Genomic DNA, 11,998 nt, shown 5'->3' with positions numbered 1-11,998 from the left:
ATAGATTCAATTCCCTCCGATGTAACACATTGTAATGATAAAAAAATGATTGAAACCGTGGATGACCTTATATTCATACTGTTAGGTTTGCAATTTCTTCCTAGTTCCTACATATATAGCTCTGAATGGATTATAAGTTCGGGCTGAGAAAGCCAAACCTTTAACACAAACCCAACTGAAATTTGACCGAATTGAGAATATCCCAACCTTCCAGCTGAGTTCAACATTAATTATAGATTCATAATAATTTCAAGTTCCACCGCGTCCAAGTTCTACTCTAAAGTCTCGTTTGGTGCTAGAATTAGATTGGGTATGTTAAATGACTAAATTCAACATGTATTCAAGAAAAAAACTTCTAACTAAAATAAGAAGATAGATTAGTCATAAGTGGTTGATATCTAAAACTTATCTCATCTAAACCTCACAAAAATAGTAAAATTTGGGATAAGTTTTAGACATCTACCCCTTATGACAAAAAGATGTAAAACATATATTGAACATTCTAGAAATATAAAAGCATTTGGAATAAATTTTTATGAGTTATTTTTTTTTATAAAGTTTTGTCTAAAAAAATAAAAATTAGTTTTGAATCTTTAGCACAATCCATATATTTGGAATAGGTCCAAAATTTAATTGAACAGATGTATCAAGGGAAAATTCACTTTGAAGCAAAATTAATTAACATATCTAATTCAATCATGATACCAAAGAGTAGGGGTGTAACTCGGGCAAGTTGAAAGGTCAACCCAACCTCAACTCATGTTTTATTTTTGGGGTATGGGCTTCGATTCAAGTTTAGATGGTTGGGCTGCAAATAAATGAACCCAACATAACCTAACCTCAATTCAGGTTGGGCTTAGGTTGGGTTCGAGTTGCCCAATTTCCTTAAGTTGGACATAGCCTTCAAAATCAAGGAATGAGTTGGTTTCAACTTGTAGAAAATTTTCTTTTTGATAAAAGTATAACACAATTACCTCAATTAATCAATTAGGTTCAAAAACAACAAAGCAATGCCTTAAAGGCTTCAACATGAAAATAAAATAATAATAATAACATCACAACCATAATGTTACCCAAACACTGTTGTTTAGGTTTTATTCCACACAAAAATATATAAAATATAATACATATTTCGACCTCCTTTAAAATCTCTTGTTTAATTCATCTTTAATAACAATATATATAATAAACTAAAAATTATACTATTAATTTAAACTATAATGTAATATAATATATTAAATTATAGTATAATACTAATACAAATCGGGTTTAGAATTCGAGTTAAAATTTGGGCTTAGTTTGCTTGGGCTTGGATGGGCATAACCTCTACCTAAGCCCAACCCAAAAAATTCGAGTTGAGGTCAGATTTAGGTTCGAGTGGATTTTGACTTTTTCAAACCTTCCTACGCGAGTTCAAAAACCAGATTGAGTTTGGGCGGGCTCGAGTTAACCCGACCCAAGTTGCTTAATTATACAATTTATACCAAAGGAAAAGTAATGTGACAACATATAAGAGATTGAAGTTTTTTTTAATATATAGTTTTCTTTTGGGTACGGTGAAGGTGGTGAAAGTAAAAATCAAAACAAGGGGTGGTATTTGTATTTCCCAGAATATATATTAATTGAGGTTCCGTAAACATGTTACACGGAGTGGTGCTAGTTTTGGGTTTGGCAGCATGCTGCCTCCTGCCACTGCCAGACACTCTTATTCGTGAGTGTTGCCCAATTTATTATCTCTCTCAGTCTCTGTAACACTCTCTCTGTGCAATCCCTACCATTTCAACACTAATACGATACTTCAACTGCAACCACCAACATCCAAATATACATATATAATTTCAAAATTTTAATAATATTATTGCAACGATAAAATAATGTACTAATTAATAAAAAATCATGCTTTTGTAACGTACGTTCAATCTGTCACATTCTGTAAACTCCAAAAATGATAAACTATATATGAACATTAAGGAAACTACGACAGGAAAATTAAGAAACTTAATTAATGATTATTTACAAATACAAATTAAGAAATAAAGATACAGAAAAAGCAAATCTAAATTAAGCTGGCATTCAATATTTCAATTCAATGAATCTAAACCCATTGTCTGCGTACTTATCCCAAGTGTAAAAACGAGAAGGGTATACATTTGAATGGTATGCATTTTGAATTAACTAGTTTGTTCCCTAATTGCCCTTACCCAGCTGAGATTGATGAATACCAGTGAATGAAACCCTCCCAAAACCCAAATGACCCACCTGGTACAATTCCAACCAAACCCTCTCTGCCTCCAACCTCGCACTACTCGCACACTCTATTTGCTGCTCCTCGTCTTCAAACCCATACCACGAAATTTCTCCAGGCATTCCTTGACCCGGATCCTCTGCCCTCGCGTCCACCATACACTGGTGAGTAGAGGTTCCAGCACGGCCGTTTGATCTCCTGCATTTGGATGACTTCTTGTTTTTTTTCCCCAATCCCAAACACTTGCGGCCCACCATCCAGGGGACTTTGACGAAGGCGAGAGTGAGGAGGTTGAGCAGAGCGCAGGGGCAGCAACAGAGGGCCACGCAGTCGGCGATCAAGGCAGCGCTGCATGACCGGCAATACTTGCCAGAGCACTCGATCCGTTCCCCACCACCGCCTTCATCATCCATGCTGTACCGGCTGCTCTTCCTTGCTGTGGGTCCAGCTACAGCTGCCTCATCATGATCTGTGGTACCGGTACTACTTGTGTTACTTCCATGTTTAAGTGGCCCCCGAGGCGGGCTCTCCTCATCCATCGGGTATATTACTACTTGACCCGTTTTAATTCGGGCCGACCTGCAAAATATGAGAGAGACTCAGAGACTCATAGACTCAGAGAGAGAGAGAGAGAGAGAGAGAGAGAGAGAGATTTCAAACCTAGCTTCCCAAGTTTATACTACGTAGGGGAACTCGCTGGGAAAAGGAAATCAAACATTTTTTTCATGCATTTTCATCCTGGTAAGGGCAAAAAGGTCCATGCAATTATTTTTTGTAAAAGAGCGAGTGAAAAAGATAGATCTACTGATCTAGATTCACGCGCGGCCTACTCGAGCGTGATCAGCCCAGCGCGGTAAATAAATAATGTATTATTAATATAAGCAAGTAAATTATTATTTGATTTGAGAGTGACTTGTAAACTTTAGACCCACCAGAAGTTAAAATGACAGTGGACGACTGGACGTCGTACCCATGTTTACCTGAGAAGAAACGCTCATTTTTTTTTGTCTTTGGAACTCAGTGATTGACCGTTGACTGGCTCAGAAATCAGAATGTTTTCCAACTTTCGTTGTTATGAGCGCGTGGGTAAGCATTTCAAAAAATGAACTCTATGGGTCTAGCTAGCCTCTTACCTTTACTCAAAGGGGCCAAAACCCCTTGTTTTTTAGGAATTTTTGTATCCCGATATCCATGTTGTTGAGACTTGTGAGAAATTTATAGTTTGTATATAAATTTAATTAATAACAAAATAAGATATGATTATCAAGAAAAAAATATACATATATATAAGCGTTTCTAAATTATAAATTTAAATCATTACTTCAATCAAACAGTCACTGTATTTAATAATCCAGATTGTTGCCAAACTATGTAATAAAAAAATAGAAAGTCACAAGTCAATGTAATTAATACTTCAAATTGTTGTCAAAGTGTGTAGTAAGAAAACATTCGAGTGAATATTAACCCATGCAAATGACAAATACACCCGGGAAAGATTGTGTTTGTTTGTGAAATGACAAGTTGACAAGCAATGAGCCTGATTATGAGGGAGATGAGTGGTAGTGGTGAGGCAGAGTTGGGGTAAGGGCAAGGTGGTAAAATGGAGTGTTGTTAAAGAGTAAATGGTTAAAGAAGATGTGTGTGTGAGAGAGAGAGAGAGAGAGAGAGAGAGAGATTGAATATTTGGTATGCAGAGAGGGGTAATATTGTTTTCCAAGAATGAAAAAGGTTAGGTTGAAAATGGAATGTGAGTGAGACGAGACAGGGGGAGGCAGGCAGAGGCCAAGTTTATGAATAAGTTTCCGTCAATGTATTTTCGTGACACGAATGATCACTTCATGTCTCATGCCTATTTTAGCTTTCAAACAATTCCTTCTCTGTCCCCACACGGCCACACACACCCCTAACTCATAAGACTCATAACCCCTTCGATCTTCTTCACCAATCAATTTTCAAAGAATTATAACTCGATCCACCTTTTCATGCATACAACCATATATATTTCATATATTAAGCTTCACACCCTAGCTACTATATATTACTCTATGGGTTAAATATTATGTGTATATATATACACTCAAAACTCTTAAAACAAATGTCCAAAATTTGGACATTGATGATTGATCGATCTCGAATTCCCTCTGTGGTTATGAATATGAATATATGATGGCTAGTTATCACTTTATGGTTTGCCCTTCATGTATTTGTTTAATCTATCATTACACCCTTATTAATTGTTATTCATCATTAGGGATATACAAAAGCAAGATGGCATATATGCATTGCATTCTTTACTTTCTAACAAGGACTTGTTAAATTAATAATTGACTTATTTTCGGTGAAAGTAGATCTTAAATGTTTGAAGGGAGTATACCCTTAAAAATATGCCAAACGCCAAATGAAAAAGGGAGTCAAGTACTCTCTCCCCAGATAAGACAATTGGAAAAATTAAAGATTTTGTCAGAATGCATGGAATTAATTTAAAATATTGCCTTATAAGTGTGAGAAAGGAAAAGGTGGGATCCTATATCAATTTCCTCCATGTTGAAATGTCATAGTCGATTTTTGGACGCACTGTCAAAATCAAGCAGATCAATTATATGAGATCCAGATTGAAGAAAAAAAAAGCTCCAAACAGAGTTGGGGGAAACAAAATAATGTTACCAATTAAGTTAAAGCATATTGTACCATGTGCTTATGTGGTGGTCTAGTAAAATATTACAAGTAGTTTGAGCCATCAGCCATGGAGAGTATGGGTCCACATGGGCCGTGGGGCCTATGATACGGGCCCAACTAAATGGCCCATAACGAAAATAGGTTAATATATTGTGAGAAAGTCACAAAACCACGGTACACGTGCATTGCAATAGAATAATGCTATCGCTGGTTTCGAGTCTTTTGACCACAATTTTGAAAATATAAAAATATTCAGTTTTCAATCCTTTCCATGCATTGTCCATGACTGGCAGAAATAATTATTTAAAACAATATTCGGGTTGCCAGAGATTCTAGTACGTACAGCGAAAACCAAAAATCATGAGATTGGATTTGTCGATTTGGGTTGTTGAATAGAGGAAACTTAAAGAGAGGAAAAGAAAATTAAAACTAAATATATATATCAAACATGAACAAGAGTAGTGAGATCGAGGAAATTCAAGTCCTTAAATTTGGAAAAAATAAAAAAAATACATATATATACTAATGCAATCCGGTGGATCCGAATTGAGGAGTTGGTGTGACTTCACACATAGATTGAAAATCAAAGGAGGTAGCTAGTAGCTAGCTATAGGTAGTTGCGAGTTGGCCAATGAACTATATATGATACTAATTTTTTCACTTGTGTTTGTGAAAGTGAACAGTGAAGGCTGAAAGAGGCAAGGCAGATCGATCGATTCGATTGGGTTACAAAAGAAAGGTGAAACTGAAACATTAATGAGTGGGACCGATACATGCATAATGTATATAGGGTTCTACAAGGAAAAGTATATATATCAGAGCTATATAGATATATAGCTTTGCATGAAATGATGAAATATATATATTTGATAGATTGAAGATAGAGAAAATAGTTATCCCCATCCCCATGAATCTCTTGGTGTACAAATAATGACAGAAGCAACATTTTAGGGCGTGGGAGAAATTAGAACTGACCTCGATCGCAGGATGAGCTAGATGGCAGAGATCGAGGCTGAGAAGCCAAATGTGGTTTGCTGGATCTTCATCACTTGCCTAGCGAGCTATTAATTAGCTCTTGGAGTTGTGAGAAAGCTATAGCTATAGCTAGCACAACTTTGATTCTTTGAATCTTTGATCTAGCTAGCTGATCTGATCTGATCTGAAATTAATGCCCAGATCATATAACCCTCTTGCTTATGTAACAAATCTAGCTACCTGCAACCAGAATCAATCAACTCTCTCTGTCTGACACAGTGACATGCACTCTCTCTCTCTCTGCTTTTAATTAATGTATTGTTTTGTTTACTGACTTGTAAACTAAATATTTTGTCATATAAAAGTGTGTACGATAGGAGTGGGGACAGAATAAAAAAAAATAAAAAAAGAGAGTAGTCATGAGAGAGAGAGAGAGAGAGAGAGAGAGAGAGAGAGAGAGAGAGAGAGAGAGAGAGAGAGAGAGAGAGAGAGAGAGAGAGAGAGAGAGAGAGAGAGAGAGAGAGAGATGGGGAATTGGTTTGATGAGTACCGATGGCAGAGCGAATATAGGGAACTGTTCCTCTTCTACCAAGCTCCTTTTCCACTCTCTGCTTCTGCTGTTCTGTTGCTGCTGCTCTTCATTTTATTTTAACTTTGCAATTGCATGAGAGCTACTAATGCATATGCACGTGCGAGACCCTCGATCACCCACATATATTCAACTCTAATTCATTAAACAAATGGGAATTGAATCCATACATCACCACCATACCACACAATGTCACTGTGCCTACCTCATATGCATGCTAGCTTCTCGATCAAGTTTCAACCAGTCCCTGCAGTCACACCCACATCTTTTATATTCAACTTCATAATCATACAAACAGTAATTATGACCACCACAATGCATGTCACTGTGACACTGTATGTGGTTCCTTTCAAGTTTCAACCAGGCCTACAATGCATGCATGTCCGATTCATCATCACTCATCCGCTGGCTTGATTGTGTTTTCTGTTGATATCTAAGAAAAGCTGACGAGTAACCGGCCAAAATAAGAAAATCAAAACATCCAATATATGGTTGCCAAAAAGATACATGCTTGGACAAACATTCATAAACGCTTTCATTGGTTACGACTCAAGGGGACACAAAGCCACCCAATATTGCTCTTAAATCTTAAGGAATAAGGAGGAGGGGCGTGGCAAAAATAGTGTACCTGTTATGAATTTACTTAAATTATAACATATGTATAGGTTTACAATCTATGATTTATTCTTTTATTATAAATATAGTACACGTATTATAATTTAAGGGGGGGTGTCCTCAATTTAGATTTCATTGAATTTTAAATGTCCAATGAAATCTAGGTGTTCCCAACTCAAATTTTAATGGAATTTAAATAAATCAAAGTGTCTCCAACTCAAATTTTAATGGAATTTAAATAAATCAAAGTGTCTCCAACTCAAATTTTAATGGATTCCAATAAAATTTAAGTGTTCTCAAAAAGTTATGGATTTCATTAAGTGAAATATTTTAATGAATTTGGATGAATTTGAATACATTTTTTTACACATAACAAATTTTATGAAAATTCTAGCCAATTCTCTTAGATTTTGATAAATTCTATGAATTTTAAAATCCTTTAAAATCTAAGTTGGAAACACCCCTTTAAATAACTTTGTAACACGGAATCAATAAATCATGTGATCTTGGTATTATTGGTACCCACAAAAATTTCTCCATAGCATAAGTGTATCATTATGTATGCAGGTTTTTCGGAATATAAATGCATTCTTTGGTTTTAAAAACAATGAAAAAAATTGTTTTTTTGGTCAATAAAAAAACATTATTGATTGCCATTGAGACTTTATATGGGGTTTTCTTTTTCGACCCTCTCTCATTTAGTCAGTTTAGCTAACGAGATACAGGCCCATACATGATGGGCCAGTTTTGCTAATCGATCCGAGCATTTTTTTCAAACCCCGATTATGGGTTCATATTATTAAACCCTAAAAGCCCAAAAGAAAGCTTTAAATTCTCACAAGAGTGCCGTCCTAAACGCATACTGAAAACCCTAACTTGTCCAATCGAGCAGCTGTATCGCTCCTCCGCAAGACTCTAGCTTGCAAGCAGCTTCGTCTTCTTCTTTTTCTTTATGATTGTTGTTTTCTCAAAATTGAATAGATTTTAGGGTTTACATGTTTTAGGGCAAAGATGAAGAGTGCTTTAAATTTCTGACACCTCTTGTATGAGAAGTGCCTCTAACAGGCTCTTCGTTGAGCACAGTTAGCAACTCTCTGAGCCCCACCCCCTTATTTATTTTTATTTTTCTCAATCTCACAGATAATATGGTTTCAATTCTTTTGTTTCATATGTCTTTTTAATCTTTGTTTGTTAAACCCAGAAATAGCATCTGGGTTTGACCCAGATCTGCTCAAATTTTTTTTCTTTTAAGATAAATTGTCATTCTTTCATAGCCTTAACAAACGTTACATTTTGGGTTTTAATTCCTCAACGTTGTCGTAGTTGCCTTATGAAAACGCTTTTGATATGGATCTGTTTAATGTCGTTTTGCTGAATGAGCATCCAATTTACACCTTGAAGCATTTGCATTTGGTCCTTTTCATTAAGATTTATCAATATTGTGTCTTATTTTATTAAGGTTTTGTGTTTCTAATGTTCCAATAAATGTTTCATTAGAAAAAAAAGGTTCCAATAAATATGAATTGATAATAAGATGTTGGAATGCTCTCTCTATTTCGAGATTGAAATGAAAACATTAGTATTATTATCATTGCCAAAGCCTCTTAACAAAACAGTATTTTCTAAAGGTTCCAAAACTTTCACATTGCAATGTTTAAATTAACCTAATTGTAATGCTGGCTTTGATTATAACAACATCGCAGTGTCCTTGACATTACACTTGTAAGCTTCCTATTTGACAATTCATATCGAGGGTGGTGGACAGTGCTAGACCCATTTCCACATATCTTGTTCTTTGACAAGCTTGTTTCCTCTGCTAGCTTCTCTGCTTCTTGCTCTCCCTCAATGACTTGGTCAAAGCAAATGTATCTACCAAATGCTGTCTTGTTCATTGCCTCAAACACACTTACATGTGCCTCGGCCAGTCTCATCACATCCACTGTGGCTAGCACACCACTTTGGTACATCTCTTGGGCTTCTGTTTTAATTTGGACATAAACAAAATGATCATTATAATTTGGTGTCTTGGCCCTTTGAATTTGAAGAAGCATTTTGAAAAACAAAAGGGTGTTATTGTTAATGAACTATGATTAATTTGAGTACCTTTGAGATATGCAATTGTTGCTGTTGGGTTTCTGCAGCAAAATTCAGGACCTGTGATGAGACCTGGGCAGATGGTGGCTAGTTTTAACCCCTCTTCCTCTGCTATTCTCCATGCAGCCTTCTCTGCCCTCAGCTTCCCCAAGGCATACCAGAGCTGGCATTTCCCAAAGTAAAAAAATTAAAATGCTAATAATAACAAGTCCTTCTGAGCAAAGAAGTGTTGCTTGGACACCAGGAAAAATTGTAATTTGGATGAAAATAACACCTTTTTGTCTATGCAGAGTGACTCATTGCTCCAGCAGGCATGGTTAATTATAGGGGAGAGGTCCTGCTGGTTGTTGTCTCTCCATATACAAGCTAAAAGTGAGGAAGTGAGCACACATTTCCTTACAGAAGGTGTAATTGCACATGCCTTCATAACATTCTCACTGACCTTCACTTCTATCTCAGCCATGGATTTCTAGTCACATGATTCCAAAAAAAGGGTTAAAACTAAAAAAGGACAAAAATGCAAGAATGTGAAGAACAAGCCAGAGAGTCATTACTTAAGTATGTCAAAATAGGCCAAATAGGTGGTACATTCATTCTAATACTAACCAATCACAGTATTACATTTGATGTGTTCCATCACATTTTATAGGTGCGATTTGATCTTTTAAGTTTTAACTTAGTGTTTGGTGGCCTATAGGAAAATGGCTTGGACTTTCTCATGCCAGGTACATATTATATTATTGGTTAAATGTAAACATCGTTGACCCTGCAAATAAATGAAGAGAGTGACAGAGAAACAGAAACTCACAGTGTAGCCAGAGAGGCCAGCGGGGTCGGTAAATGCAGAGGTGTGAAACACGCCACGACAGCCATGGAATGCTTCTGATAAACTTTCAACATGGGTCGTGAGCCTTGCCTTAACTGCTGATATATTATTATAATTATTGCAACTTGTCCTCATCAGCTCCCTCAATTCGTCTACATCTTCTGTATTTCCGGGTCAATATTATATACAACGTAAGTTTGTTTCCTTGCAATAATGCTAATTAACGCTCATATGCAAATAATCAAACAATTAAAAATAAATTAAATTAAGCTAAATTAATAATGTGCACAATGGAGAATTCAGAAACTTGAAACCAAAACCAAATTGTTTGAACAAACTAAAACAACACCCAACTGGGCACTTTTGTGATTAAGCAAAACCAAAGACTGTACTCTGCCAAATGATTAATAAAAAAAAAATTATTTAAGCAGAATCGGATTGAGATTTGAACATTAGTAGCTGTACCTGGGTTGTCATCAACGATGACTCGGACAGAGTAGCCACGGACAAGGAGACGGGTAACGATGGCGAGGCCCAAGAAGGAAACGCCGCTAGTGACACAGACCAACCTCTCTTCTTCATCATTGTCGATGCTTTTGGACTCATAAAAACGCTTTTCTTTGACTTGTTCTTGGTCTTTTCTGCGGCTGAGCCCGGCGGAGGCAACCAACATGCGGCGGAGTTCTTGTAGCTCAGTCGTCACTTCTCTCTCTTCTAAACATACAACCCCCATTTTCTCGATCCTAGCTATATAGTTGGTGAAACTGAAACAGTAGAGGCTTTGCTTGCAAGCTTAGCCTTCTACTTCTTCTGCTTCTTCTCCTTCTGTTTCGTTTACAATGAGAGTAGAAAAAGAATACATATTTTAGACAATTGGTGGTCATGCAAAGAACACATTTTACTCTCTCTCCATCGGCTCATACAAAACTGCTTATTGGCTTGGCTTGCGTTGTGTTTTGACTCACTCTTCGACGTCTCCATTGGACCCTTTTGACTCTGTGTGCCGTCTACTGTAGGAGTGGTTCACAGAGTATAGTAGTTATTGGAGAAAAAAAATAATTATAATTTGTATTTTATTACCTATTGGATAGACTAAATAAGAGTTATTTACACTTACGCTCTATATGAAGGTTATCATATTTTCACATACATTTCTTGAAGTTTTAAAAATTACACATTCACCTCTGAGGTTTTACAACTGTTGCACATAACCCTTGTAAGAGAAAATAATAAATAAACAAAGAAAAAAATATTTATATTGAGGTTGGACCTTACACCTTGAGTAATCTTATTAGGTCATTACACCCTCTTAGCATGTCTTTTTACATACATTCTTTTCATTTTTCGTCTTATTGTAGAGAATTATGTGTAACAATTTTGAAACCTCAAGCGGTGTATGTATAATTTTTGAAACTTCAGAAAATATATATAAAAAGACGATAAAGCTTAAAGGGTGTAAGTGTAAATAATTTGGCTAAATAAATCATAATCCATAGGCCTATTGGAGGAAGAGGTTAGCCTATATGGTGTGGCTAATAAAGAATAATTTTGAGTGTTACATGTGTACTATTTTTTTAGTTTAAGTGGAACTTACGAATAGAAGTAAATTTCGTCTCCATTACAAAAGTGATACATATGTAGTACCTAAAATCTACTTTTCAAACTATTTTGAGTAGATCATAATCCACCCCAATAGACCTAAGGGTGAAGCTAATAAAGAATGTTACAGAGATCAAATACATGTGTACCACTTCACTTTTGTAGTAGAAGCTATTTTTTTAGTTTAAGTGGAACTTACGAATAGAAGCAAATTTCTTCTCTATTACAAAAGTGATACATATGTAGTACCTAAAATCTAGTTTCCAAACTATTTTGAGTAGCTCATAATCCACCCCAATAGACCTAATGGTGAAGCTAATAAAGAATGTTACATAGATCAAATACATGTGTACCACTTCACTTCTGTAGTAGAAGCAAA

General features: G+C 35.9%; 2 protein-coding genes and 1 non-coding gene across 3 annotated transcripts; 1 reads left to right on the top strand and 2 right to left on the bottom strand.

The window, feature by feature from the left end:
• Nucleotides 1-2,187: 2,187 nt before the first annotated feature.
• Nucleotides 2,188-2,784, bottom strand: LOC147288739 (uncharacterized). Its single transcript, XM_086242569.1, has one exon. The coding sequence runs from the start codon at nucleotides 2,782-2,784 to the stop codon at nucleotides 2,188-2,190; it is 597 nt and encodes a 198-aa protein (XP_086098695.1).
• Nucleotides 2,785-8,104: 5,320 nt separating this feature from the next.
• Nucleotides 8,105-8,201, top strand: LOC147288738 (small nucleolar RNA snoR1). The gene has a single exon (XR_015122181.1). It is a non-coding gene; the product is annotated as a small nucleolar RNA snoR1 (small nucleolar RNA).
• Nucleotides 8,202-8,643: 442 nt separating this feature from the next.
• Nucleotides 8,644-10,866, bottom strand: LOC147288737 (NAD(P)-binding Rossmann-fold superfamily protein). Its single transcript, XM_086240648.1, has 5 exons — nucleotides 10,486-10,866; nucleotides 10,003-10,181; nucleotides 9,469-9,663; nucleotides 9,204-9,357; nucleotides 8,644-9,078 (listed from the first exon to the last, which is right to left on the bottom strand). The coding sequence occupies exons 1-5, from the start codon at nucleotides 10,751-10,753 to the stop codon at nucleotides 8,765-8,767; spliced, it is 1,110 nt and encodes a 369-aa protein (XP_086096774.1). The 5' UTR covers nucleotides 10,754-10,866; the 3' UTR covers nucleotides 8,644-8,764.
• Between the last annotated feature and the right edge of the window lie 1,132 nt (nucleotides 10,867-11,998).

This window comes from Dryas octopetala, chromosome 4 (assembly GCF_963921425.1).
Source record: "Dryas octopetala chromosome 4, drDryOcto1.1, whole genome shotgun sequence".
NCBI lineage: Eukaryota > Viridiplantae > Streptophyta > Magnoliopsida > Rosales > Rosaceae > Dryas > Dryas octopetala.
This window is presented reverse-complemented; position numbering and strand designations above follow the sequence as displayed.

Coding starts and splice junctions, on each gene's coding strand:
- LOC147288739 (XM_086242569.1), bottom strand. CDS start 2,784: ATGGATGAGGAGAGCCCGCCTCGGGGGCCACTTAAACATGGAAGTAAC.
- LOC147288737 (XM_086240648.1), bottom strand. CDS start 10,753: ATGGGGGTTGTATGTTTAGAAGAGAGAGAAGTGACGACTGAGCTACAA. Junction 9,664..10,002: donor CTGGCCTCTCTGGCTACACT/GTGAGTTTCTGT, acceptor TCATGTGACTAG/AAATCCATGGCTGAGATAGA. Junction 9,358..9,468: donor CACTCTGCATAGACAAAAAG/GTGTTATTTTCA, acceptor GGGAAATGCCAG/CTCTGGTATGCCTTGGGGAA.